The sequence below is a fragment of the Hyperolius riggenbachi genome, chromosome 7 (assembly GCF_040937935.1).
Source record: "Hyperolius riggenbachi isolate aHypRig1 chromosome 7, aHypRig1.pri, whole genome shotgun sequence".
Taxonomy (NCBI): Eukaryota; Metazoa; Chordata; class Amphibia; order Anura; family Hyperoliidae; genus Hyperolius; species Hyperolius riggenbachi.
In genome coordinates, this window is record NC_090652.1 from 315,913,469 (window position 1) to 315,941,269 (window position 27,801).

Genomic DNA, 27,801 nt, shown 5'->3' on the forward strand with positions numbered 1-27,801 from the left:
CACTTCCTTTCTCTATATTTTGCTGCACATTGGTGTGTAACCCCGCCCTCCCAGTGATGTCACTGCCTAGGCTGTTCATTCTGGGAGACCAGGTGTATTTTGTATCCAGTGTCAGAACTCTAAGTGAACATTCCCCAGAGCTGCACCTGCCAGCAGTAAAGATGTCGCCATGTGAAAAATGTCAGAATGTAAATCAGGGAGAGGAAAGATCTTACAATGGGTTCACACTGACTAAATAATAAATGAATATTTAGAGAAAAAAATAAAATAAGCAATTGTATTATTTTCACTACAGTTCATTTTTAATAAAATGAAATCTTTAATTACTAGGTAATGCCTAATGATGTTGATCCAGGAATTTTATCTGATTGCCATCTGGAGTCGGGAAGGAATTCTTTCCCTTTGGGGGCTCATTGGACCATGCCTTGTGGGGGTTGGTTCACACGGACGCTTGAGGACGTTTACTGCCAAGCGTTTGGGACTTGTCTGCTAAACGCTCCCATTCAAGTGAATGGGAGCGTATAGCATCGCGTAGTTACCAGCGATTACTGGTGATTGCGCAAACGCGGCGTTCCGATCCCGATTTAAACCGTCGTTTCGGCCTGCGCTAGAAGCCGCATGCGACGTCCAGGGTCGGCTAGCCGCCACGGCTTTGCGGGCACAAAAAACGCTGATCGTGACGGGAAGCCGACAATCGCTGTACCGCCGCCCCAGAACGAGACATCACAGGACGACGTGGCTTCTTCGCCGCCCCAACGCCGCCTGTCGTCCGTGTGAACAAGCCCTTAGGGGTTTTCGCTTTCCTCTGGATCAGATGAGATATGTGAGAGAGCAGGCTGGCGGTATACCTTATTTTCTGGTTGAACTCGATGGACGGATGTCTTTTTTCAACCCAAATAACTGTGTAAAATCATTAATATAATTCAGTGGAAAACTGCCTATATTACCTTGTGGGGATATCTGCCCTGTCCCCAACTGTAAATGTATGTAAATAACTCTTATCCTATGTATATAAATAACTCAAAGCGGACCTGAACTCAAAACTTCCTCTCTGCTCTAAGAGATAAGCAACAGCATAATAACCTTTAAAGAAAAACATTTCTTTATTGCAGCGGATACAAATCCTGCAATAAATCTGCAGTGTGTCTACTTCCTGCTTTCATGGAAGCAGACATATTGCTAACATCCTGTGCTTTCAAATGAGCATATCTGAAGTGGCAGTCAGGTGACAGGTTAGAGATCAAATTACAATGTGTGATTAGTCACAGATGAGAGGGAATTAGACAAGCTAAACTCTCTAAATACACACAGGGTGCATTTCTCTACGTTTTCCTTCTGTCCTGTGCAAGAGTTCAGGTCCACTTTAAAGCTATATTACACATTCTAAGAATCTATTGGAAGTACATGAAATATCCGCCACTCACCATCGTCCGACACTTCTGCCTCGTCTTTGTGTTCTGCAGAGGAGAGAGGGAGAGGGGGGATTGGTGTCAAGATTACAGAGAACTCATCTCACAGCTTATATTCTCATCCACATAAATGTACTTTGCAATAAAAGCATTTGTTAGCAATGTAGACTTTTAGTATAAAGACATAAAAATGTAAACAAACTGTTCATTGGTTTGTTGGAATGGCACTAATGTCAGCCACCGGGGGCCACGCCACCCAGAATCGTTAGGGCCAGTTTACACTGGGGACGATTGCAGTGCACATCAGCAAAGAACTAGTGCAGTGTCCCCCTGTGGGGTGTTCTCTCAAAGCTGCAATTCGATTTTTAGAAATTTGAAATCTCGCTGCAAGCTCCATTTTTCAGAGTGATGTTGCTAAAGGAATGTGCAAAAAGTACCGTACATTCCTTTAAACATTGCTTTAAAAAAAAAATCGCATTGCAAAATTGCCATCGCTAAGCGGGTAGCTATTGCGTTTTGCAGTGTGAACAAAGCTACGGGATCCTCGAGTGTACCCAAAAAAGGCCAATTTTACTTACCTGGGGCTTTTACCAGCCCCCTGCAGACGACCTGTGCCCTCGCCAAGCCTCCAGTCCCCCGCCGTGGCTCAAATTCAGTGTCAGTGACTGAGCCTGTTGCCAACCACTGCGCAGGACACTCCCGGCGTCAGGAGCACGAACGAGGACGTGCAGACGCAGTGGCCAATGACAGGATCGGTCGCTGAAAACGAAACTGAGCCATGGCGGAGGACGGGAGGATTGTAGAGTATCAGCGCAGCCACAGGTCAACCGCAGGGGGCCGTTAGAAGCCTCAGGTACGTAAAACTGGCTTTTTAAAGTGCACTTAAGAATCCCTTTAAGTCAGAGTTTGGTGGAGTCACAAGTCCAAGAAACTGGAGGACAAAGACTTCTAATATTTGATGTTCATCTGTTGTGGTAACATTTTTGGCTCGTCTAGTTTTATAGAGCGCCCCTAGTGGCTGCAGCTCTACAGTCCTGGCCAAAAGTTTTGAGACTGTCAAAAATACGAGTTTTCACAAAGTTTGTTGCTAAACTGCTTTTAGATCTTTGTTTCAAGTTGTTTATGTGATGTACTGAAATAGAATTATAAGCACTTCATACGTTTCAAAGGCTTTTGACAATTACATGAGATTTATGTAAAGAGTCAGTGTTTGCAGTGTTGGCCCTTCTTTTTCAGGACCTCTGCAATGCGACTAGGCATGCTCTCAATCAACTTCTGGGCCAAATCCTGACTGATAGCAACCCATTCTTTCATAATCACTTCTTTGAGAATTAGCTGGTTTTTGTTTGTCCCCCCGCCTCTTGAGGAATGACCACAAGTTCTCAATGGCATTAAGATCTGGGGAGTTTCCAGGCCATGGACCCAAAATTTCAACGTTTTGGTCCCCGAGCCACTTAGTTATCACTTTTGCCGTATGACACGGTGCTCCATCCTGCTGGAAAATGCATTGTTCTTCACCAAACTGTTGTTGGATTGTTGGAAGAAGTTGCTGTTGGAGGGTGTTTTGGTACCATTCTTTATACATGGCTGTGTTTTTTGGCAAAATTGTGAGTGAGCCCACACCCTTGGGTGAGAAGCAACCCCACACACAGGGGCGTAGCAATAGGGGGTGCAGAGGTAGCGACCGCATCAGGGCCCTTGGGCCAGAGGGGCCCCGAAGGGCCCTCCCTCAACTACAGTATTAGCTCTGTATTGGCCCTGTGCTCATAATAATCACTTCTATAGATACTTTGAATAGTAATAATCATTAACACACTGTTCCCCATCCCCCTCTTGCACCTCTGACACTGTAGTTGCCATTGGCAGGTTTTGGTGCGCCGTATCAATTGTTATGTATTGAGTGCTTAGGGGGGCCCCATAGTAAAACTTGCATCGGGGCCCTCAGCTCCTTAGCTACGCCACTGCCCACACCACACATGAATGGTCTCAGGATGCTTTACTGTTGGCATGACACAGGACTGGTGGTAGCGCTCACCTTTTTCTTCTCCTGACAAGCCTTTTTCCAGATGCCCCCAAACAACCGGAAAGGGGCTTCATCTGAGAATATGACTTTGCCCCAGTCCTCAGCAGTCCAGTCACCATACTTTCTGCAGAAGATCAATCTGTCCCTGATGGTTTTTGGGAGAGAAGTGGCTTCTTTGCTGTCCTTGACACCAGGCCATCTTCCAAAAGTCTTCGCCTCACTGTGCATGCAGATGCGCTCACACCTGCCTGCTGTCATTCCTGAGCAACCTCTGCACTGGATGCACTCCGATGCCGCAGCTGAAACCTCTTTAGGAGACGATCCTGGTGCTTGCTGGACTTTCTTGGATGCCCTAAAGCCTTCTTAACAAGAATTGAACCTCTTTCCTTGAAGTTCTTGATGATCCTATAAATTGTTGATTTAGGTGCAATCTTAGTAGCCACAATATCCTTGCCTGTAAAGCCATTTTTCTGCAATGCAATGATGGCTGCATGCGTTTCTTTGCTGGTCACCATGGTTAACAATGGAAGATCAATGATTTCAAGCATCACCCTCCTTTTAACATGTCAAGTCTGCCATTCTAACCCAATCAGCCTGACATAATTATCTCCAGCCTTGTGCTCGTCAACATTCTCACCTGAGTTAACAAGACGATTGCTGAAATTATCTCAGCAGGTCCTTTAACCTGCTGAGCGGTCTGGACGAGCTCAGCTCGTCCAACACCGCCAGAGGCTGCCGCTCAGGCCCTGCTGGGCCGATTTTAGTCAAATAAAAAGCAGCACACGCAGCCGGCACTTTGCCAGCCGCGTGTGCTGCCTGATCGCCGCCGCTCTGCGGCGATCCGCCGCGAGCAGCGGCGAAAGAGGGTCCCCCCAGCCGCCTGAGCCCAGCGTAGCCGGAACAAAAAGTTCCGGCCAGCGCTAAGGGCTGGATCGGAGGCGGCTGACGTCAGGACGTCGGCTGACGTCGATGACGTCACTCCGCTCGTCGCTATGGCGACGATATAAGCAAAACAAGGAAGGCCGCTCATTGCGGCCTTCCTTGTTTATTCCGGAGCGCCCTCTAGTGGGCTTTCATGCAGCCAACTTTCAGTTGGCTGCATGAAATAGTTTTTTTTTTATTTAAAAAAAACCCTCCCGCAGCCACCCTGGCGATTTAATCAGAACGCCAGGGTGGTTAATGACGGCAATGAAATGCAGTGGAAAGGTTTTTTTGGGGATTCAGTTAATTTTCATGGCAAAGAAGGACTATGCAATTCATCTGAACACTCTTCATAACATTCTGGACTATATGCAAATTGCTATTATAAAAACTTAAGCACCAACTTTTCTCATTTCCAATATTTTTGACATTCTCAAAACTTTTGGCCAGGACTGTAGTACTTTCAGTCTGCCAGGAGAAAAACACAATATAAATGTTAAGGCAGCCATAGACCTGATGATTATGGGCAGATTCGACAAAGAGAAACATTTATCTATTATCGAATGTGATTAGAGATACATTTGTCTCTTTGCTGAAGCTGCCTATACACTACAGGCTGATTTCCATCCAATTTCAGCATGAGATCTTCAGGGAATTGACTGAGTCTGACGTGTCTGCCCCATCGCTGCCCCCCTAATGTATACATGTGACCCCCCCCCCCCCCAGTGTGTGCGTTTATACAATCACCTGTCACTGCCAGCGTGTATGCGGAACCCCGCGAGATGGGCGGTGACAGCGCGGAGGCTGCTACAGGACAGGTAATCTTGCAACATGCGCGATCGACAATACGGCCAATTTCCGTCCCAAAATTGGTCGCTTTGTCAGTCGGGAATGCACTTGGCGGCACCGATTTTCATCCATATTGATTAAAATCATCAAATTGGATGGTCGATCGGCCGCCAAGTCGCCTGATGTATGGCCTGGCCACCTTTATTTGTCTTGTCTAAAGCTGGCCACTAACGGTCCAATTTCTAGCGAAAAATCGTTCGAGCGATCAGAAATTCTGATCGGATTGGTTGTAAATAATCTCCATTGGTGGACACAATAGATTATGAACGAGTGAAAAAAATGTCGCCCGAATGAATATCCGTCGAACGAAAATTTGGATTTTCTTGGTGGTCGTGATAGATAGGAAGCAATGATTGGTGTAGTGAACGATTTTTCGTCCGATCAGAATTTCTGATCGCTCGAAAGATTTTTCGCTAGAAATTGGACCGTTAGTGGCCAGCTTAAATAAGATTATCATGGATTGTTTCCACCACTTTCTCAGCTGTTGCCCAATCCAAACTTCTTCCAACCAATAATTAGCAGCCACTTAGTAGCTACAGAGGTGTCAGACTTCTTGTTGCAAGAGTGCAAAGCATGATGGGAGCAGAGTACCTGGAAAGCAGTGGGAGGTTCTATAGGCACCAGAGAACAATAGCTCCACCCAGAGTCCAGTGTTGTGACAGGAGGCAGTAACCTGAAACCCCACCCCATTCCCAGCCTGAAGCAGATGCAAGGCCTGCCTGATGGCTGCACACAGAGACCCTGCACCCTATGATCAGACCTCTAATCAATCATTATAAGATCGTGGCTGCTTAATTATAACTGAAATGTACTGCAATAATCGAGTTCCATGAGCACATTTTTCTTACTTGTCTGGAGTTAACGTGACACTGAAGCGAAAAAACGAATGATATTGATATAATGTGTAGTAGGGATAGTAAATAGAACATTCGTAGCAAAGAAAAAAAATCTAATTTATATTTTCAGCTATATAGCTTTAAAAAAAAAAAAACACAATTGCATCACTGTGTCATATTTGCAGTTTACAACCACACTCTGTATTTTAATCTATAAAACAAAGCAGAACGAATGACCCTTTGAACTCCCCTGCAGTAAAACCTTATCTGAAGCTGCCTCTTTATTGTATGCTTCAGAAAACAGGAGGAGGAGCTCTTTTGCATGGATAACAAGTGAAGTTTCTTAACGCCTCCTGTACTGGAAACAATACAAGACTCTTTTCTTTGGTACGAATGTTATATTTCGTAGCTGCACTACACATACAATTCATTATCACATAAGTTTTATTTTCACTTCAGATTTGTTTTAAGTTTGAATTTATTTCATGAGAAGGCAGGAGTGTAAAATGTATAGCTGTTACTACTTTCTTTGTCTCTGCTGTTTCGGTGACACCAAGGGCTCTGTTGTAAGCTGTGGATGTCACCAGGACAGGAAGTCTCACCAATGGGTACACAGAAAGCAATGCAAGCCTTTGAAGATCTAGCCCATCTTTCGGGGACGTTGATGCACCCCGTCCTTACCTCCTTCCACCTTCTCCTTGTAGGCCACAGGATCAGTCTCCTGGCTGGGCTCGCTGGTTCCGTACACGTTGGTGGCGCGAATCCGGAACTTGTACTCCCGGTCATGGAGTAGGTTCTCCACATTGAAGGAGGTGCTTCTACATTGCGTCAGGTCGGTCCAAGTCTTGTCCACCGAGTTCCAGATCTCCACTGAGTACGACTGGACCACGCTGCCGCCATCGTAGGTGGGGCCGTACCAGGACAGGCTGAGGGCGGAGCCTTTCATTTCCGAGGCACAGGGCTGGCCGGCCGGCGGGTCCGGCTTATCTGCGGGAACCAAAGAAAAGCAGATCAGAGGAACACCCGTATACAGCGCGACTAACGCGAATACGATGCAAGAATGCCACCCCGTACACTAGCTGGACTTTTATCACCCTTGACAATCATGTGTGATCAATCAGTCGAAAAAATCTGATGTTGTCTTGCAACCAACAGTGGGGAGCCTACTGCTCAGCAAACTCCTCCCCTCTCCAGAGGGCAGGGCGGTCACTGAGGGGAGTGGCTATAAAGCTGTCATTCATAAAACAGTCACTGCAACAATCACTAAAGGCGGTTTTCCACAGGGCGTATTTTGTGATCCGATCGTGTTACAAGCGCTAGGTACTCACATTGCAGCTGAACCGTAAACGACCAGCGGGAGGGGATAGTGTGCTTATTTTGGTGCGATTGGTCTCCTATACAATGTACTGGAGCACAGGAAATCGCACAGCAGTCGCACCGCTATGGAATTTATTTTAGCGATTCAAAATATTTACCCATCCATTTTTTTTCTATTGTCGGAAATTGAAAATGCAACACAATCGCGCTGCACACCCAACAGATTGCGATCATGTTTCTTAGTGGAAAAAAGCACTTAACGACTGTTTCAGGCGACAGTAATTGTGAGCGAGCGTACAGACCTCAGCGGCAAGAAGTCATCTCATTTGTTTCAGGCACTCACTACTTTCATAGAGTTTACATTAGAGAATTATCATCTCATTGGCTGTCTGTAAATATGAAGGATTCCCATCATTAGATCAGGTAGGAGGTCTGTGTGACATCAGCTATACCTGGCCTGGGCAAGATAACAGACGCAAGACATAGCTAGGAAGATAACTACCACACTAAAGGACAACTGTAGTGAGAAGGATACGGAGGCTGCCATATTTATTTCCTATTAAACAATACCAGTTGCCTGGCAGACCTGCAGATCTATTTGGCTGCAGTAGTGTCTGAATCACACACCTGAAACAAGCATGCAGCTAATCCAGTCATACGTCAGTCAGAGCATCTGATCTGCTGCATGCTTGTTCCAGGTCTATGGCTAACAGTATTAGAGGTAGAGGATCAGCAGGACTGCCAGGCAACTGGTATTGTTTAAAAGGAAATAAATAGGTTAGCCTCCATATACCTCTCACTTCAGCTGTCCATTAAGAAGCGACATTGCTAATGTGCATCTTCTATATGAAGTGCGGAGTTCTGCCTTAGCTGCTGCCCGGGTTTCCTGTATTGGGCGCAGAGCGACAGGCTGCGGTTCCCAGACAAGGAGCAGCTTCTCGGCAGGGTACACAAGCTGGCAATGACGAGGGTCAGATAGTAATCGCTCCGCCCGGGGAGGTGGGGGGGGCAGTTCCTGCAGATCGCTGGGAAACGGCAGCAGGGCAGGGAGAGATGAGAGACATGAGAAGCGATGACAGCGGCCAGATGTGGGAAATAACAAACCAAGTCGCCACTGTGAGGATCTGCAGGGAATGCTGGGCCATGTAGTGCCTCCTCCACAGAGCAGCCACATAGAGGAAAAAGGCGCTTATGCAAATATCCCCTAAGGCTACTTTCACACCAAGACGTTGCATTTTAGGGGACGCTATGGTCGCACAACGGTGCCCCTAACGCAACGTCTGGTGCTCCCTGCTTTGGACGTCAGAGTGAGCCGCGTTGTGCAGCTCACTCTGGCGTCAGTGATGCCGTGATGCGCACTCTTGGACGCATGCCGCATCACGTGGTCCCGTCCGGCCAATCGCCGCACAGAGCGGCCGCACTAGGAAGTAAACACTGCACGTCACAACGTGCAGTGAATATTAATTAGCCATGTGCCTGGCCACTCTCCCCTCCTCCCCAACATGACTGAGCATGTGCAGACAGTCTAACCGTATAAAGTACTGCATGCAGTACGTTGTCTTATGGCGCAGCGTTACTAAGTAACGCAACGTGGGCACTGTGAACAGCCCATTGATTTTTCATTGCTGTGCGGTGGGCTGCGTTACAGGCTGCTCTAACCTGCGCCTGTAACGTCCCACTGTGAAAGCAGCCTAAAGGGCCCCCAAAAGCAGAAAATTGTGCGCGCGATAATTATCGTTTTGAAAATTACGTAATGGTTTTTTAATTTATTTTTTATAGTTTTAAAGGACATCCGAGGTGTAAATAAACTGATGAGAAAAACAATTGTATCTATCCTCCTTTTCCTAAAAATGACTTCTTTTTTTTAAGATATCCCACAGTTTTATTTTATATTTAAATCTAGTTTTTACTGTTTCATTGTCTCTGATCAATGACACTTTCATTGAAGTATGCCGGAGCTCAAATCTATGAATTGCTGACCCAAATATATGACATTCTGACCCGGACAGAAACTGTCACTTGCATACCTGATGTTTAACTCTTCCAGGCAGAGAAAGAAAAAAAGGAACACAGCATAGGTATTTGTGTATTAGGCACTGTACATACACATGTCTATCTCATCATGTCACATGTCACTTCCGGTATCCTTTAAAAATTAGACACGTTATAGTTTTTGACATTTTTAATGTTAAGTATTTAAAAAATATTAATTTTTATAAAATTAAAGTTATAAGGATATTGTTTTGAAATTTTTCGTTTTCAAAATTGTAAGGTTAGGAAGGGGGGTTTAGGGTTAGGCGTCAGGAAGGGGGGTTTAGGGTTAGGCATCAGGAAGGGGGGTTTTAGGGTTAGGCGTCAGGAAGGGGGGTTTTAGGGTTAGGCGTCAGGAAGGGGGGTTTTAGGGTTAGGCGTCAGGAAGGGGGGTTTTAGGGTTAGGCGTCAGGAAGGGGGGTTTAGGGTTAGGCGTCAGGAAGGGGGGTTTTAGGGTTAGGCGTCAGGAAGGGGGGTTTAGGGTTAGGCGTCAGGAAGGGGGGTTTTAGGGTTAGGCGTCAGGAAGGGGGGTTTTAGGGTTAGGCGTCAGGAAGGGGGGTTTAGGGTTAGGCGTCAGGAAGGGGGGTTTTAGGGTTAGGCGTCAGGAAGGGGGGTTTTAGGGCTAGGCGTCAGGAAGGGGGGTTTTAGGGTTAGGCGTCAGGAAGGGGGGTTTTAGGGTTAGGCGTCAGGAAGGGGGGGGTTTTAAGGTTAGGCATCAGGAAGGGGGGTTTAGGGTTAGGCGTCAGGTAGGGGGGGTTTAGGGTTATGCGTCAGGAAGGGGGGGTTTAGGGTTAGGCGTCAGGAAGGGGGTTTTAGGGTTAGGTGTCAGGTAGGGAGGGTTTAGGGTTAGGAGTCAGGAAGGGGGGGGGGTTTAGGGTTAGGCGTCAGGAAGGGGGGTTTAGGGTTATGCGTCAGGAAGGGGGGGTTTAGGGTTAGGCGTCAGGAAGGGGGTTTTAGGGTTAGGCGTCAGGTAGGGGGGATTTAGGGTTAGGAGTCAGGAAGGGGAGGGGGGTTTAGGGTTAGGCGTCAGGAAGGGGGTTTTAGGGTTAGGTGTCAGGTAGGGAGGGTTTAGGGTTAGGAGTCAGGAAGGGGGGGGGGGGGTTTAGGGTTAGGCGTCAGGAAGGGGGGTTTAGGGTTATGCGTCAGGAAGGGGGGGTTTAGGGTTAGGCATCAAGAAGGGGGTTTTTAGGGTTATGAGTCAGGAAGGCGGGGTTTTTAGGGTTAGGCGTCAGGAAGGTGGGGGTTTTAGGGTTAGGAGTCAGGAAGGGGGGGTTTAGGGTTATGCGTCAGGAAGGGGGGGTTTAGGGTTAGGCGTCAGGAAGGGGGTTTAGGGTTAGGCATCAAGAAAGGGGGTTTTAGTGTTAGAAGTCAGGAAGGAGATGTTTAGGGTTAGGCTTTTGAAAGGGGGATTTTAGGGTTAGTTATCAGGAAGGAAGGTTTTAGGGTTAGGAGTCAGGAAGGGGGGTTTAGGGTTAGGCGTCAGGAAGGGGGTTTTAGGGTTAGGCGTCAGGAAGGGGGGTTTTAGGGTTAGGTGTCAGGAAGGGGGGTTCCAGGTTAGAGTAGGGTTAGGTTAAAGTGAAGTAAAGTATTAATAACATACACTGATATTTTATTATGATAATTTACACTTTAAAAACGAAGAATATTAACAATATTTTTATTACTGAAAAACGGGCAGCCATTTTTCCTTGCTCCCCTATTTCGTGCCCCAGCACCAGGTTATCCTCATTGTTTTATACAGACACGCTGTCAATTTAAAAGAAATCCGAGATAAGAGGTATATGGAGGCTGCCATATTTATATATTTTTTTAAACAATACCAGTTGCCTGGCTGCACACCTGAAACAAGCATGCAGCTAATCCAGCCAGGCTTCAGTCAGAGCACCTGATCTGCTGCATGCTTGTTCAGGGGCTGTGGCTAAATGTATTAGAGGCAGAGGATCAGCACAGGACAGCCAGGCAGCTGATATTGCTTAAAAGGAAGCCAATATGGCAGCCTCCACATCACTAACTTCAGGTGAAGTTTAAAGGAATCACTCATGACACAAGCACAGAACACATACTGCGCTTATTCCGGTTATTGAGTAACAATAAATAGAATAACGGTTATTAGTAACCGAGACGTACCAGTATTGCAGGAGATGTCGGCATGAGCAGAATCAACAATGGCGTAACAATTTAAACTATAAACCGCGCAGGGCTACATCATGACTGAAAACCGACTAACAAGAGGGCCTGGTGACGCTCGCTATGCTACAACATGTTTCGTGCCACAAGGGCAACTTCCTCAGGGGAGCCATTTCATGTGAAGGATTAAAGTAAGAATCCTGCCACAAGTCAGCGCCAGTCTGATGGGGACAGATTATATATACACAAGACCACGCACTCATCCACAGGCCGTCACTGGCCACAATCAGAGATGGGCAATGACAAGACATCCAACTAGCATGCAGGTATCATGCAAATTGCATGCAACTGGGATTTGGGCCAATCCAGATAGTTAGGACACTTATTTGACTGGCCATAATTTAAGCAGCATACAGTCTTTACTCGTGACAGTAACCAAGAGCAGACACGTCTGTCCTTATTCTGTGTCAACCCCCCCCCTCCCCCGACTGTTCTGCCCACTTCAGTGATCGCAGCAGAGAGGCATCAGTGAACAAATCAGCTGCATTCTGGTGATCAGAGCATTGAGCCCCCTCTCCCCCCTCCTCTGCGCTGGGGGTCTGGCTGTTTCAAGGATTGAATTGTCTGATATGAAAAGTGGATTGTTCAGCCGCCAACAATAATTCTCTCGGAAGGCCAACGATTCCAGAAATCATGTCCATCCAGGGAGAGAGTGTTCCGAGCCTATCAGGTGATGCTTCCCATCTGCTAAGGAGGAGGGAGAAGGGGGAGGGGTCTATACAACAACTATGCTTGGTCCATGAGATATCAAGATTTCCAAGTTGATGGAACTGATGGTTCTTCTTATAAATTTTTATATTCATATAGTAATGTAATCTTCTGCAGCACATTACAGAGTACATAGTCATGTCACTGACTGTCCCTCAGGGGGGCTCACACTCTAATCCTACCATAGTCATAGTCTAATGTCCTACCATATTATTATTATGTATTCATATAGCACTGACATCTTCTGCAGCACATTACAGAATACATAGTCATGTCACTGACTGTCCTCAGAGGAGCTCACACTCTAATCCTACCATAGTCATAGTCTAATGTCCTACCATATTATTATTATGTATTTATATAGCACTGACATCTTCTGCAGCACATTACAGAGTACATAGTCATGTCACTGACTGTCCTCAGAGGAGCTCACAGTCTAATCCTACCATAGTCATAGTCTAATGTTCTACCATATTATTATTATTATGTATTTGTATATTATTATTTATGTATTTATTATTATTTATTATTATGTATTTATATTATTATTTATGTATTTATATAGCACTGACCTCTTCTGTAGCACTTTACAGAGTACATAGTCACACTATGTACACACACTGTACACACACACTATACACAAACACAACAGGCACGGTGACAGACACACAGTGACCCCCCCCCCCCCCCACATACACACACACAGTACACAAACATAACACACACACATACACACAGTACAACACACATACACAGTGACAGACAGTATACACACACACATAGTACACAATGACCCACACACACAGTACACAATGACACACACACACACACACACACACACACACACATACACACAGTACACAACACATACACAGTGACAGACAGTACACACACACACACACACTGTACACACACACATAGTACACACACACACACACACATAGTACACACACACACACACACACACACACACACACACACACACACACACACACACTGTACATACACACACACACACTGTACATACACACACACACACACACACACACACACACTGTACATACACACACACACATATACACTGTACACACTGTACATACACACACACACACATATACACTGTACACACTGTACATACACACACACACACACACACACACACACACACACACACACACTCTATATACACACACACACACTAGACAGATCTCACTCCTAGCTGCCTCTCTGTATGGTTTATTGTGTGTGTTTCCATCTTCGCTGAATAGAGACATTTAAGGTAACGGGTGGCGGAGCAGAGCGATCTGCTGGCTTTCCCTGTAAATTCGTTTTCCCGTCGCAGGCTGAATAACCTCAGGATAATCTCTTTAATCTAAGTAAATTAGTTGAGGTTGAGCAGCGGAATTCATCTTGGCAATAAAACGTTTCCATTTTGGAGGGGAATGTGGCGTGTTGCCCGCCCTGCGGCGCATGGATGACTCTGCGCATTCTGCTCAGCGCTGTCCCTGCGCCGTCAGACGGGAGCCCTAATCTGCGGAGCTGGCAATCACTGCCTTGTTTACACGCTGAGCTGAGGACGAGCGCTCCAAGTTACTAATTACATAAACAAAATGTCAGAAAGGAACGCAAACTTTACTCATCGCCAGGTCATGTGACCTCACGTGTCAGCGCCGCAATCACACAACTGCTTTCAACTTCTCCAGTGAAGCGGCAATACCCTCCATGCTAACAGGCTTACTGAATGGGTGAGGGGAAGGGGGGGGGGGGGGGGAGTTAGACTGGAGCAGCAGACTATACTAGGAGAGCAGCGAGTGGAGAGGATGGAGCAGCAGACTGTACTAGGAGAGCAGTGAGTAATGAGAATGGAGCAGCAGACTGTACTAGGAGAGCAGTGAGTAATGAGAATGGAGCAGTAGACTGTACTAGGAGAGCAGTGAGTGGAGAGGATGGAGCAGCAGACTGTACTAGGAGAGCAGTGAGGATGGAGCAGACAATGCTAGGAGAGCAGTGAGTGGAGAGGATGGAGCAGCAGACTGTACTAGGAGAGCAGTGAGTGGAGAGGATGGAGCAGCAGACTGTACTAGGAGAGCAGTGAGTAATTAGAATGGAGCAGCAGACTGTACTAGGAGAGCAGTGAGTGGAGAGGATGGAACAGCAGACTGTACTAGGAGAGCAGTGAGTAATGAGAATGGAGCAGCAGTCTGTACTAGAAGAGTAGTGAGGATGGAGCAGCAGACTGTACTAGAAGAGTAGTGAGGATGGAGCAGCAGACTGTACTAGGACAACAGTGAGCATGGAGCAGCAAACTGTACTAGAAGAGTAGTGAAGATGGAGCAGCAGACCGTACTAGGAGAGCAGTGAGGATGGAGCAGCAGACTGTACTAGGAGAACAGTGAGCGGTCAGGATGGAGCAGCAGACTGTACTAGGAGAGCAGTGAGCGGTCAGGATGGAGCAGCAGACTTTACTAGGAGAGCAGTGAGCGGTCAGGATGGAGCAGCAAACTGTACTAGAAGAGTAGTGAAGATGGAGCAGCAGACCGTACTAGGAGAGCAGTGAGGATGGAGCAGCAGACTGTACTAGGAGAGCAGTGAGGATGGAGCAGCAGACTGTACTAGGAGAGCAGTGAGCATGGAGCAGCAGACTGTACTAGGAGAGCAGTGAGGATGGAGCAGCAGACTGTACTAGAAGAGTAGTGAGGATGGAGCAGCAGACTGTACTAGGAGAGAAGTGAGGATGGAGCAGCAGACTGTACTAGGAGAGAAGTGAGGATGGAGTAGCAGACTGTACTAGGAGAGCAGTGAGAATGGAGCAGCAGACTGTACTAGGAGAGCAGTGAGAATGGAGCAGCAGACTGTACTAGGAGAGCAGTGAGCATGGAGCAGCAGACTGTACTAGAAGAGTAGTGAGGATGGAGCAGCAGACTGTACTAGAAGAGTAGTGAGGATGGAGCAGCAGACTGTACTAGGAGAGAAGTGAGGATGGAGCAGCAGACTGTACTAGGAGAGCAGTGAGAATGGAGCAGCAGACTGTACTAGGAGAGCAGTGAGCATGGAGCAGCAGACTGTACTAGGAGAGCAGTGAGCATGGAGCAGCAGACTGTACTAGAAGAGTAGTGAGGATGGAGCAGCAGACTGTACTAGGAGAGTAGTGAGGATGGAGCAGCAGACTGTACTAGGAGAGAAGTGAGGATGGAGCAGCAGACTGTACTAGAAGAGTAGTGAGGATGGAGCAGCAGACTGTACTAGGACAACAGTGAGGATGGAGCAGCAGACTGTACTAGGAGAGCAGTGAGAATGGAGCAGCAGACTGTACTAGGAGAGCAGTGAGCATGGAGCAGCAAACTGTACTAGAAGAGTAGTGAAGATGGAGCAGCAGACTGTACTAGGAAAGCAGTGAGGATAGAGCAGCAGACTGTACTAGGAGAGCAGTGAGCGGTCAGGATGGAGCAGCAGACTGTACTAGGAGAGCAGTGAGCGGTCAGGATGGAGCAGCAGACTGTACTAGGAGAGCAGTGAGGATGGAGCAGCAGACTGTAGTAGGAGAGAGGTGAGGATAGAGCAGCAGACTGTACTAGGAGAGCAGTGAGGATGGAGCAGCAGACTGTACTAGGAGAGCAGTGAGCATGGAGCAGCAGACTGTACTAGGAGAGCAGTGAGGATGGAGCAGCAGACTGTACTAGGAGAGAAGTGAGGATGGAGCAGCAGACTGTACTAGGAGAGCAGTGAGTAATGAGGATGGAGCAGCAGATTGTACTAGGAGAGCAGTGAGTGGTTAGGATGGAGCAGCAGACTATACTAGGAGAGCAGTATGGATGGAGCAGCAGACTGTACTAGGAGAGCGGTATGAATGGAGCAGCAGACTGTACTAGGAGAGCAGTGAGCGGTCAGGATGGAGCAGCAGACTGTACTAGGAGAGCAGTGAGCATGGAGCAGCAGACTGTACTAGGAGAGCAGTGAGTAATGAGGATGGAGCAGCAGACTGTACTAGGAGAGCAGTATGGATGGAGCAGCAGACTATACTAGGAGAGCAGTATGGATGGAGCAGCAGACTGTACTAGGAGAGCGGTATGAATGGAGCAGCAGACTGTACTAGGAGAGCAGTGAGCGGTCAGGATGGAGCAGCAGACTGTACTAGGAGAGCAGTGAGGATGGAGCAGCAGACTGTACTAGGAGAGCAGTGAGCATCCAGGATGGTGCAGCAGACTGTACTAGGAGATCAGTGAGGATGGAGCAGCAGACTGTACTAGGAGAGAAGTGAGGATGGAGCAGCAGACCGTACTAGGAGAGCAGTGAGGATGGAGCAGCAGACTGTACTAGGAGAGCAGTGAGGATGGAGCAGCAGACTGTACTAGGAGAGCAGTGAGCATGGAGCAGCAGACCGTACTAGGAGAGCAGTGAGGATGGAGCAGCAGACTGTACTAGGAGAGAAGTGAGGATGGAGCAGCAGACCGTACTAGGAGAGCAGTGAGGATGGAGCAGCAGACTGTACTAGGAGAGTAGTGAGGATGGAGCAGCAGACTGTACTAGGAGAGCAGTGAGGATGGAGCAGCAGACTGTACTAGGACAACAGTGAGCATGGAGCAGCAGACTGTACTAGAAGAGCAGTGAGGATGGAGCAGCAGACTGTACTAGGAGAGAAGTGAGGATGGAGCAGCAGACTGTACTAGGAGAGCAGTGAGGATGGAGCAGCAGACTGTACTAGGAGAGCAGTATGGATGGAGCAGCAGACTGTACTAGGAGAGCAGTGAGTAATGAGGATGGAGCAGCAGACTGTACTAGGAGAGCAGTATGGATGGAGCAGCAGACTGTACTAAGAGAGCAGTGAAGATGGAGCAGCAGACTGTACTAAGAGAGCAGTGAAGATGGAGCAGCAGACTGTACTAGGAGAGCAGTGAGTAATGAGGATGGAGCAGCAGACTGTACTAGGAGAGCAGTGAGTGGTTAGGATGGAGCACCAGACTGTACTAGGAGAGCAGTATGAATGGAGCAGCAGACTCTACTAGGAGAGCAGTGAGCATCCAGGATGGTGCAGCAGACTGTACTTGGAGAGCAGTGAGCGGTCAGGATGGAGCAGCAGACTGTACTAGGAGAGAAGTGAGTAATGAGGATGGAGCAGCAAACTGTACTAGGAGAGCAGTGAGTAATGAGGATGGAGCAGCAGACTGTACTAGGAGAGCAGTGAGTGGTTAGGATGGAGCAGCAGACTGTACTTGGAGAGCAGTGAGCGGTCAGGATAGAGCAGCAGACTGTACTAGGAGAGCAGTGAGAGGTCAGGATGGAGCAGCAGACTGTACTAGGAGAGCAGTGAGGATGGAGCAGACAATACTAGGAGAGCAGAGAGAGGTCAGGATGGAGCAGCAGACTGTACTAGGAGAGCAGTGAGGATGGAGCAGCAGACTGTACTAGGAGAGCAGTGAGGATGGAGCAGCAGACTGTACTAGGAGAGCGGTCAGGATTGAGCTGCAGACTGTAAGTACTAGAAGAGCAGTGAGTAGTAGCAGAGCAGGAAGTGGCTGGGGAGACATATGAAAGTGGAGTTGGAGTGTTAGCAGGCACAGGGAAGCGGTAGCAGAGCAGGGAGTGGCTGGGGAGACATATGAAGGTGGAGTTGGGGTGTTAGCAGGAGCAGAGTGGTGCAGGGAAGCAGTAGCAGAGCAGAGAGTGGCTGGGAAAATATATGAAGGTGGAGTTGGAATGCTAGCTGGAGCAGAGTGGTGCAGGAAGCAGTAGCAGAGCAGGGAGTGGCTGGGAAGATATATGAAGGTGGAGTTGGAATGTTAGCTGGAGCAGAGTGGAGCAGGGAAGCAGTAGCAGAGCAGGGAGTGGCTGGGGAGACATATGAAGGTGGAGTTGGAGTGCTAGCAGGAGCAGAGTGGAGCAGGGAAGCAGTAGCAGAGCAGGAAGTGGCTGGGGAGACATATGAAGGTGGAGTTGGAGGGTTAGCAGGAGCAGAGTGGAGTAGGGAAGCAGTAGCAGAGCAGGGAGTGGCTGGGGATACATATGGAGTTGGAGTATTAGCAGGAGCAGAGTGGAGCAGGGAAGCAGTAGCAGAGCAGGAAATGGCTGGGGAGACATATGAAGGTGGAGTTGGAGTGTTAGCAGGAGAAGAGTGGAGCAGGGAAGCAGGAGCAGAGCAGGAAGTGGCTGGAGAGACATATGAAGGTGGAGTTGGAGTGCTAGCAGGAGCAGAGTGGAGCAGGGAAGCAGTAGCAGAGCAGGAAATAGCTGGGGAGACATATGAAGGTGGAGTTGGGGTGTTAGCTGGAGCAAAGTGGAGCAGGAAGCAGTAGCAGAGCAGGGAGTGGCTGGGAAGATATATGAAGGTGGAGTTGGAATGTTAGCTGGAGCAGAGTGGAGCAGGGAAGCAGTAGCAGAGCAGGAAGTGGCTGGGGAGACATATGAAGGTGGAGTTGGGGTGTTAGCAGGAGCAGAGTGGAGCAGGGTAGCAGTAGCAGAGCAGGGAGTGGCTGGGGAGACATATGAAGGTGGAGTTGGAGTGTTAGCAGGAGCAGAGTGGAGCATGGAAGCAGTAGTAGAGCAGGAAGTGGCTGGGGAGACATATGAAGGTGGGGTTGGAGTGTTAGCAGGAGCAGAGTGGAGCAGGGAAGCAGTAGCAGAGCAGGAAGTGGCTGGGGAGACATATGAAGGTGGAGTTGGAGTGTTAGCAGGAGCAGAGTGGAGTAGGGAAGCAGTAGCAGAGCAGGAAGTAGCTGGGGAGACATATGAAGGTGGAGCTGGAGTGCTAGCAGGAGCAGAGTGGAGCAGGGGAGCAGTAGCAGAGCTGGAAGTGGCTGGGGAGACATATGAAGGTGGAGTTGGGGTGTTTAGCAGAAGCAGAGTGGAGCAGGGAAGCAGTAGCAGAGCAGGAAGTGGCTGGGGAGACATATGGAGGTGGGGTTGGAGGGTTAGCTGGAGCAGAGTGGAGCAGGGAAGCAGTAGCAGAGCAGGGAGTGGCTGGGGAGACATATGGAGGTGGGGTTGGAGTGTTTAGCAGAAGCAGAGTGGAGCAGGGAAGCAGTAGCAGAGCAGGGAGTGACTGGGGAGACATATGAAGGTGGAGTTGGAGTGTTAGCAGGAGCAGAGTTGAGCAGGGCAGCAGCAGCAGAGCAGGGAGTGGCTGGGGAGACATATGAAGGTGGGGTTGGAGTGTTAGCAGGAGCAGAGTGGAGCAGGGCAGCAGCAGCAGAGCAGGGAGTGGCTGGGAATACATATGAAGGTGGAGTTGGGGTGTTAGCAGGAGCAGAGTGGAGCAGGGAAGCAGTAGCAGAGCAGGGAATGGCTGGGGAGACATATGAAGGCGGAGCTGGAATGTTAGCAGGAGCAGAGTGGAGCAGGGAAGCAGAGCAGGGACTGGCTGGACCCTGTATTGTATTTGGAATTCGGTTGTTCCAGGCATGATGATGCGCTCGCAGTCAGCCTCCTCCCTCCGCAGAGCGCGCACCATACACATTGCACGCAGGAATGCGTAGCACAATGTATAGGGACCAGCTCTGCAGCTGCGGAGACGTCTGGCGGGTCTGGAGCCAGTTGGACGTCGGCCATGCCGTCAGCACTGCCAGTATCTCAGCTGAAAATCCAGCAGCAGGAGAGAAAGAGCCTTACAAGGTCAGAATCGCTCAGAAGACAAGCGGAGGGAAGCAGCTTCTCACAACACAGCTGTATAATGTGTTCCCTTTACAGGAGGCCTCAACCCTCCACATCCCAGAGGGGGTCATCACCGCAGTACACCAGAGCACCAGCCTTCCACTGCCTATATCTGCAGTACGATCACAGCGTCATTTCTACTACCTATATCTGCACTACGATCACAGCGTCACTTCCACTGGGGTATGCTGAAAATGTCTACACAATGACCATTAGTGTGATGATGTCTTAGTAAGTTTCAGGCATATCGGCCCAGCATCTGCAGTATAAGCTGTTACCCTGTGCCTGTACTGATAGTAAACTAGCTGCAGCGTGTGCTGATCTCTGCTGCCTCCAATAAGTACAGTGTAAGCTGTTACTTTGTGCATGTACTGATAATAATCTAGCTGCAGTGTATACTGATCTCTGCTACCCCCAGTATGCACAGTATAAGCTGTTACTCTGTGCCTGTACTGATCGTAAACTATCTGCACAGCGTGTGCTGATCTCTGCTACCTCCAGTATGTACAGTATAAGCGATTACTCTGTGCCTGTACTGATAGTAAGCTAGCTGCAGTGTGTATTGATCTCTGCTACCCCCAGCATGTGATAGTAAACTAGCTGAAGGGTGTGCTGATCTCTGCTACCTCCAGTATGTTCAGTATAAGCTGTTACTCTGTGCCTGTACTGATAGTAAACTAGCTGCAGTGTGTGCTGATCTCTGCTGCCTCTACTATCAGTACAGGCACAGAGTAACAGCTTATACTGAACATACTGGAGGTAGCAGAGATCAGCACATGCTGCAGCTAGTTTACTATCAGTACAGGCACAGAGTAACAGCTTATACTGGAGGTAGCAAAGATCCGTACATGCTGCAGCTAGTTTACTATCAGTACAGGCACAGAGTAGCGGCTTATACTGTACATACTGGGGGTAGCAGAGATCAGCACACACTGCAGCTAGTTTACTATCAGTACAGACACAGAGTAACAGCTTATACTGAACATACTGGAGGTAGCAGAGATCAGCACACGCTGCAGCTAGTTTACTATCAGTACAGGCACAGAGTAACAGCTTATACTGTACATACTAAACTAGCTGCAGCGTGTGCTGATCTCTGCTACCTCCAGTATGTTCAGTATAAGCTGTTACTCTGTGTCTGTACTGATAGTAAACTAGCTGCAGTGTGTGCTGATCTCTGCTACCCCCAGTATGTACAGTATAAGCCGCTACTCTGTGCCTGTACTGATAGTAAACTAGCTGCAGCATGTACTGATCTCTGCTACCTCCAGTATAAGCTGTTACTCTGTGCCTGTACTGATAGTAAACTAGCTGCAGTGTGTGCTGTCCTCTGCTACCCCCAGTATGTACAATATAAGCTGTTACTCGGTGCCTGTACTGATAGGAAACTAGCTGCGGTGTGTGCTGATCTCTGCTACCTCCAGTATGTACAGTATAAGCTGTTACTCTGTGCCTGTACAGATAGTAAACTAGCTGCAGTGTGTGCTGATCTCTGCTACCCCCAGTATGTACAGTATAAGCTGTTACTCTGTGCTTGTACTGATAGTAAACTAGCTGCAGCGTGTGCTGATCTCTGCTACCTCCAGTATGTTCAGTATAAGCTGTTACTCTGTGCATGTACTGATAGTAAGCTAGCTGCAGTGTGTGCTGATCTTTTGTTTGAAGTATGAGATTCTCGAGTATTCCATCCTTCCAGCTGTAAAATGCCTTTATTGGCTGCTTATCCTCCCTGTGCATATCATTATAAGCACTTTAGTAAACACTAAGAATAGAGTTGGGCTAGTAAGGAGTCATGTATTCCTGTAAACACAGATGGGACACCCAACTTGCACAAACAAATGGCTATAAGCCTGTATGAGTACTGAGAGATGTCAGAGCTCAGCATTATGCCGTCATTTTACGCCCTGGAAGATATATTTCATAACTCGACACGCTCGCCATACGACCTCCCTGAAAACCGTCCAGATTTCATGGAACGCTGGCGAGATCTGTGCGAAGGATCTCTGGAAACACAAGTGGATAATTGGGAACAAATAAACAATTCCTGGAAAATGAGTGAAAATGTTGGCTGGAGAGAACTTCTAATTTCAGAATTTCACTTCTGACCCCTCCGCTGGCCACGGCAAGAGATCGCGGTGAACATGAAACGGCCATAAAAAGAGGCTGTATCCAATAATCCTCACACCAGGGTTCTGCCCATTTCAGGGTGTCCGAGGAGGGACGGATAGGAGCATCCGAGTTCCCACAACTCTCAATATTATAAGAAGCTCAGATTCGATGACCTGTTAGTTTCCGTTTTCTAAACAGAGAAGCTATGTTTCTATGTCGGACCATACCATCTATCTTGGACCATACCATCTATCTTGGACCATACCATCTATCTTGGACCATACCATCTATCTCGGACCATACCATCTATCTCGGACCATACCATCTATCTCGGACCATACCATCTATCTCGGACCATACCATCTATCTCGGACCATACCATCAGAGTATATGGACAGATTCTGCAATAGTTGTACCTTGGTTTCCCTCTCCCACTGCATGGCAAATATAGGTAAGACCGCTCTCACCGGCCCAGCTGGCAGCAGCAGAGAAAGGGAGATAAATTTGCCCGCCAGTCTGAAGGAAAATTGAATCGTGTGTACTAAGCAGCATACTGGGTCTCCAGACCAGGGGTAAACTAGACTTTCCTGGCAGAGACACTGACAGGAATAAAAGTCTGAAAATATTGAACCTTTCCTCTCTCTAAGCACAAGTGATTAAAAAACAAAGCCTCTAAATTCTGCTCAGTAAAGCTTCTCATACAATCATCGATTGTCCCATTGGATTCCCTGATGGTTGGATTCATCTGCTGGGAAATGATTACCCAGAAGCCTGATCGATAGATTTTTAATCAAATTTGACTAAAAGTTCAATTATTGATCAGATGCAATGGAAAATGTAGGTTGGTCGAGGGGCAAGAACATTGGTAGATCGATGGATTGAACAGTGCAAGGCTGTGGGTTCGATTGAATGTCAGTAGATTACCTGCTGGAATCTACTGGAAATTAATTTGCTGTGTGTGGTAGGAATCGATTCCTTCTGAATTCCTTTCCAGAAAGAATCGTTCATTTTGGAACAAACGGTGAAGTAAAGTGTATGGCCAGCTTTTCCTAGCTATGATCACAGAGAGGTGTCCTGTGCTCACACTTCAAGAGGCCCTGTAGTGACGTATAGCAGAATGCAGTAAAGAGGCCCTGTAGTGACATATAGCAGAATGCAGTAAAGAGGCCCTGTAGTGACATATAGCAGAATGCAGTAAAGAGGCCCTGTAGTGACATATAGCAGAATGCAGTAAAGAGGCCCTGTAGTGACATATAGCAGAATGCAGTAAAGAGGCCCTGTAGTGACATATAGCAGAATGCAGTAAAGAGGCCCTGTAGTGACATATAGCAGAATGCAGTAAAGAGGCCCTGTAGTGACATATAGCAGAATGCAGTAAAGAGGCCCTGTAGTGACATATAGCAGAATGCAGTAAAGAGGCCCTGTAGTGACATATAGCAGAATGCAGTAAAGAGGCCTTGTAGTGACATATAGCAGAATGCAGTAAAGAGGCCCTGTAGTGGCATATAGTAGAATGCAGTAAAGAGGCCCTGTAGTGACATATAGCAGAATGCAGTAAAGAGGCCCTGAAGTGACATATAGCTGTATGCAGTAAAGAGGCCCTGTAGAGACATATAGCAGAATGCAGTAAAGAGGCCCTGTAGTGACGTATAGCAGAATGCAGTAAAGAGGCCCTGTAGTGACATATAGCAGAATGCAGTAAAGAGGCCCTGTAGTGACATATAGCAGAATGCAGTAAAGAGGCCCTGTAGTGACATATAGCAGAATGCAGTAAAGAGGCCCTGTAGTGACATATAGAAGAATGCAGTAAAGAGGCCCTGTAGTGACATATAGCAGAATGCAGTAAAGAGGCCCTGTAGTGACATATAGCAGAATGCAGTAAAGAGGCCCTGTAGTGACATATAGCAGAATGCAGTAAAGAGGCCCTGTAGTGACATATAGCAGAATGCAGTAAAGAGGCCCTGTAGTGACATATAGCAGAATGCAGTAAAGAGGCCCAGTAGTGACATATAGCAGAATGCAGTAAAGAGGCCCTGTAGTGACATATAGCAGAATGTAGTAAAGAGGCCCTGTAGTGACACATAGCAGAATGCAGTAAAGAGGCCCTGTAGTGACATATAGCAGAATGCAGTAAAGAGGCCCTGTAGTGACATATAGTAGAATGCAGTAAAGAGGCCCTGTAGTGACATATAGCAGAATGCAGTAAAGAGGCCCTGTAGTGACATATAGTAGAATGCAGTAAAGAGGCCCTGTAGTGACATATAGCAGAATGTAGTAAAGAGGCCCTGTAGTGACACATAGCAGAATGCAGTAAAGAGGCCCTGTAGTGACATATAGCAGAATGCAGTAAAGAGGCCCTGTAGTGACATATAGTAGAATGCAGTAAAGAGGCCCTGTAGTGACATACAGCAGAATGCAGTAAATAGGTCCTGTAGTGACATATAGTGTGATGCAGTAAATTATGCAGGATACTATTTGAAGGTAATTTTCCTGGTTTCAGAATCAGAAATACGGTACTTCCTATATCTACGTATTTCTGTATATTGGGATTTAGCCCCGCCCTCACTGTCATATTTAGCCTAGGCTGTTAAGCTATGCGAAATTCACCTTATAGAGCGTTGTAGGTAATAAGTTATATTTTGTATGGGCTTTGTAATTCTCAGGAACAAAACCATTTCAGAGATCACCCGACAGGACTAAAGATATGATAATTTTCAGAATGTAAATCAGGGAAAGGAAAGATTTTTTACAATGGGCAAACACCGAGTAAGCAATTTATTAGTGAATATTGTAAAAAAAAGAAAAAAGAAAAAAAGAAGAAGAAGCTAATTTTAATAATGACGTTATTTTGACTACAGTTCCTCTTGAGTATATTATCATCACTGATGATTTTGCTGAAATAAGTGCGGAGTTTGATGACAATGAGGATAAAGAGACAGCAGAGTCAGAAGCAGCTGATAAAACAATCTGAGATCAGCTTAGAGGTCTCCATATATAATGTTACATATGAAGGGAGCTTTACATTGTCTGGGGGTCTCTGCACAGCTTAGTGACCGGATCAGGATATCGTTATTACCCGACTCTCCGGTTACTACTCACTGGGGGGGGGGGGGGGGGGGGGGGGACAAGAGAGAGGAGATTACCCCCAGCCCCACCCCCACACACACATGCAATCGCTCAGGCTATGATGTGGATGGGGACACTAATGCGGTGGAACTCTATCTGTGCAGCTGAGGAAGTCACATGACTGCCGCTACATCGCACGATAGCCTTGGTCATGGGATCAGATGCAGCACTGAAGTTTGGGAACAATTCCAGCATTAGCTGGTCGAGAGAGACTCACCGAATACGGTCAGGTTGATCTGGGCCTGTTTGGTGCCATATTTGTTCTCCACCACAAGCGTGTAGCAGCCGCAGTGCTCCTGGCGAGCCGACGAGATGATGAGTTTACTGGTGTCCTCCGCATTCTCCACCCTGATCAGCTCACTGTCTTTAATCTGAGGGAAGAGAGGGCAGAGTCAGTCAGTGAGGAGAGTATCTGAGGGAAGAGAGGGCGGAGTCAGTGAGGAGAGTATCTGAGGGTAGAGAGGGTGGAGTCAGTCAGTGAGGTGAGTATCTGAGGGCAGAGTCAGTGAGGAGAGTATCTGAGGGTAGAGAGGGCGGGATCAGTCAGTGAGGAGAGTATCTGAGGGCAGAGAGGGCGGGGTCAGTCAGTGAGGAGAGTATCTAAGGGTAGAGAGGGCGGAGTCAGTGAGGAGAGTATCAAAGGGTAGAGAGGGTGCAGTCAGTAAGGGGAGAGTATCTGAGTGAAGAGAGGTTGGAGTCAGTCAGTTAGGAGTATCTGAAGGCAGAGAGGGTGGAGTCAGTCAGTGAGGAGAGTATCTGAGGGTAGAGAGGGCGGAGTCAGTCAGTGAGGAGAGTATCTGAGGGTAGAGAGGGCGGGATCAGTCAGTGAGGAGAGTATCTGAGGGCAGAGAGGGTGTAGTCAGTGGGGAGAGTATCTGAGGGTAGAGAGGGTGGAGTCAGTCAGTGAGGAGAGTATCTGAGGGAACAGAGGGTGGAGTCAGTCAGTGAGGAGAGTATCTGAGGGAAGAGAGGGCGGAGTCAGTGAGGAGAGTATCTGAGGGTAGAGAGGGTGGAGTCAGTCAGTGAGGTGAGTATCTGAGGGCAGAGTCAGTGAGGAGAGTATCTGAGGGTAGAGAGGGCGGGATCAGTCAGTGAGGAGAGTATCTGAGGGCAGAGAGGGCGGGGTCAGTCAGTGAGGAGAGTATCTAAGGGTAGAGAGGGCGGAGTCAGTGAGGAGAGTATCAAAGGGTAGAGAGGGTGCAGTCAGTAAGGGGAGAGTATCTGAGTGAAGAGAGGTTGGAGTCAGTCAGTTAGGAGTATCTGAAGGCAGAGAGGGTGGAGTCAGTCAGTGAGGAGAGTATCTGAGGGTAGAGAGGGCGGAGTCAGTCAGTGAGGAGAGTATCTGAGGGTAGAGAGGGCGGGATCAGTCAGTGAGGAGAGTATCTGAGGGCAGAGAGGGTGTAGTCAGTGGGGAGAGTATCTGAGGGTAGAGAGGGTGGAGTCAGTCAGTGAGGAGAGTATCTGAGGGAACAGAGGGTGGAGTCAGTCAGTGAGGAGAGTATCTGAGGGAAGAGAGGGCGGAGTCAGTGAGGAGAGTATCTCAGGGTAGAGAGGGTGGAGTCAGTCAGTGAGGAGAGTATCTGAGGGCAGAGTCAGTGAGGAGAGTATCTGAGGGTAGAGAGGGTGGAGTCAGTCAGTGAGGAGAGTATCTGAGGGAAGAGAGGGCGGAGTCAGTGAGGAAAGTATCTGAGGGAAGAGAGGGTGGAGTCAGTGAGGAGAGTATCTCAGGGTAGAGAGGGTGGAGTCAGTCAGTGAGGAGAGTATCTGAGGGTAGAGAGGGCGGGATCAGTCAGTGAGGAGAGTATCTGAGGGCAGAGAGGGCGGGGTCAGTCAGTGAGGAGAGTATCTGAGGGAAGAGAGGGTGGAGTCAGTCAGTGAGGAGAGTATCTGAGGGAAGAGAGGGCGGAGTCAGTGAGGAGAGTATCTGAGGGAAGAGAGGGTGGAGTCAGTGAGGAGAGTATCTCAGGGTAGAGAGGGTGGAGTCAGTCAGTGAGGAGAGTATCTGAGGGTAGAGAGGGCGGGATCAGTCAGTGAGGAGAGTATCTGAGGGCAGAGAGGGCGGGGTCAGTCAGTGAGGAGAGTATCTGAGGTTTTTTTCCCGAGGTATCTGAGGTTCTAGGCAGAGAGGGTGTAGTCAGTGAGGAGAGTATCTGAGGGTAGAGAGGGTGGAGTCAGTCAGTGAGGAGAGTATCTGAGGGAAGAGAGGGCGGAGTCAGTGAGGAGAGTATCTGAGGGAAGAGAGGGCGGAGTCAGTCAGTGAGGAGAGTATCTGAGGGTAGAGAGGGTGGAGTCAGTGAAGAAGGTATCTGAGAGTAGAGAGGGTGGAGTCAGTCAGTGAGTAGAGTATCTGAGGCTAGAGAGGGTGGAGTCAGTGAGGAGAGTATCTGTGGGTAGAGACGGCGGAGTCAGTGATGGGAGTATCTGAGGGCAGAGAGGGCGGAGTCAGTGAGGTGAGTATCTGTGGGTAGAGAGGGCGGAGTCAGTGAGGTGAGTATCTGAGGGCAGAGAGGGCGTAGTCAGTGAGGTGAGTATCTGAGGGTAGAGTGGGCGGAGTCAGTGAGGTGAGTATGTGAGAGGAGAGAGGGCGGAGTCAGTCAGAGGGCAGAGAGCACCTGTACTGTGACATCACTACACAGATCAC

General features: G+C 48.2%; 1 protein-coding gene across 4 annotated transcripts in view; it reads right to left on the reverse strand.

The window, feature by feature from the left end:
• Positions 1–27,801, reverse strand: part of MYLK (myosin light chain kinase) — a 281,451-nt gene that overhangs the window by 43,056 nt on the left and 210,594 nt on the right. For all 4 annotated transcript variants that reach the window (XM_068246221.1, XM_068246222.1, XM_068246220.1 and 1 more), the window contains 3 exons: positions 25,378–25,531; positions 6,720–7,025; positions 1,425–1,457 (listed from right to left, as the gene is read on the reverse strand). In XM_068246221.1, coding sequence (XP_068102322.1) covers positions 1,425–1,457; positions 6,720–7,025; positions 25,378–25,531 — 493 coding nt within the window. The remainder of the gene's footprint in view (positions 1–1,424; positions 1,458–6,719; positions 7,026–25,377; positions 25,532–27,801) is intronic.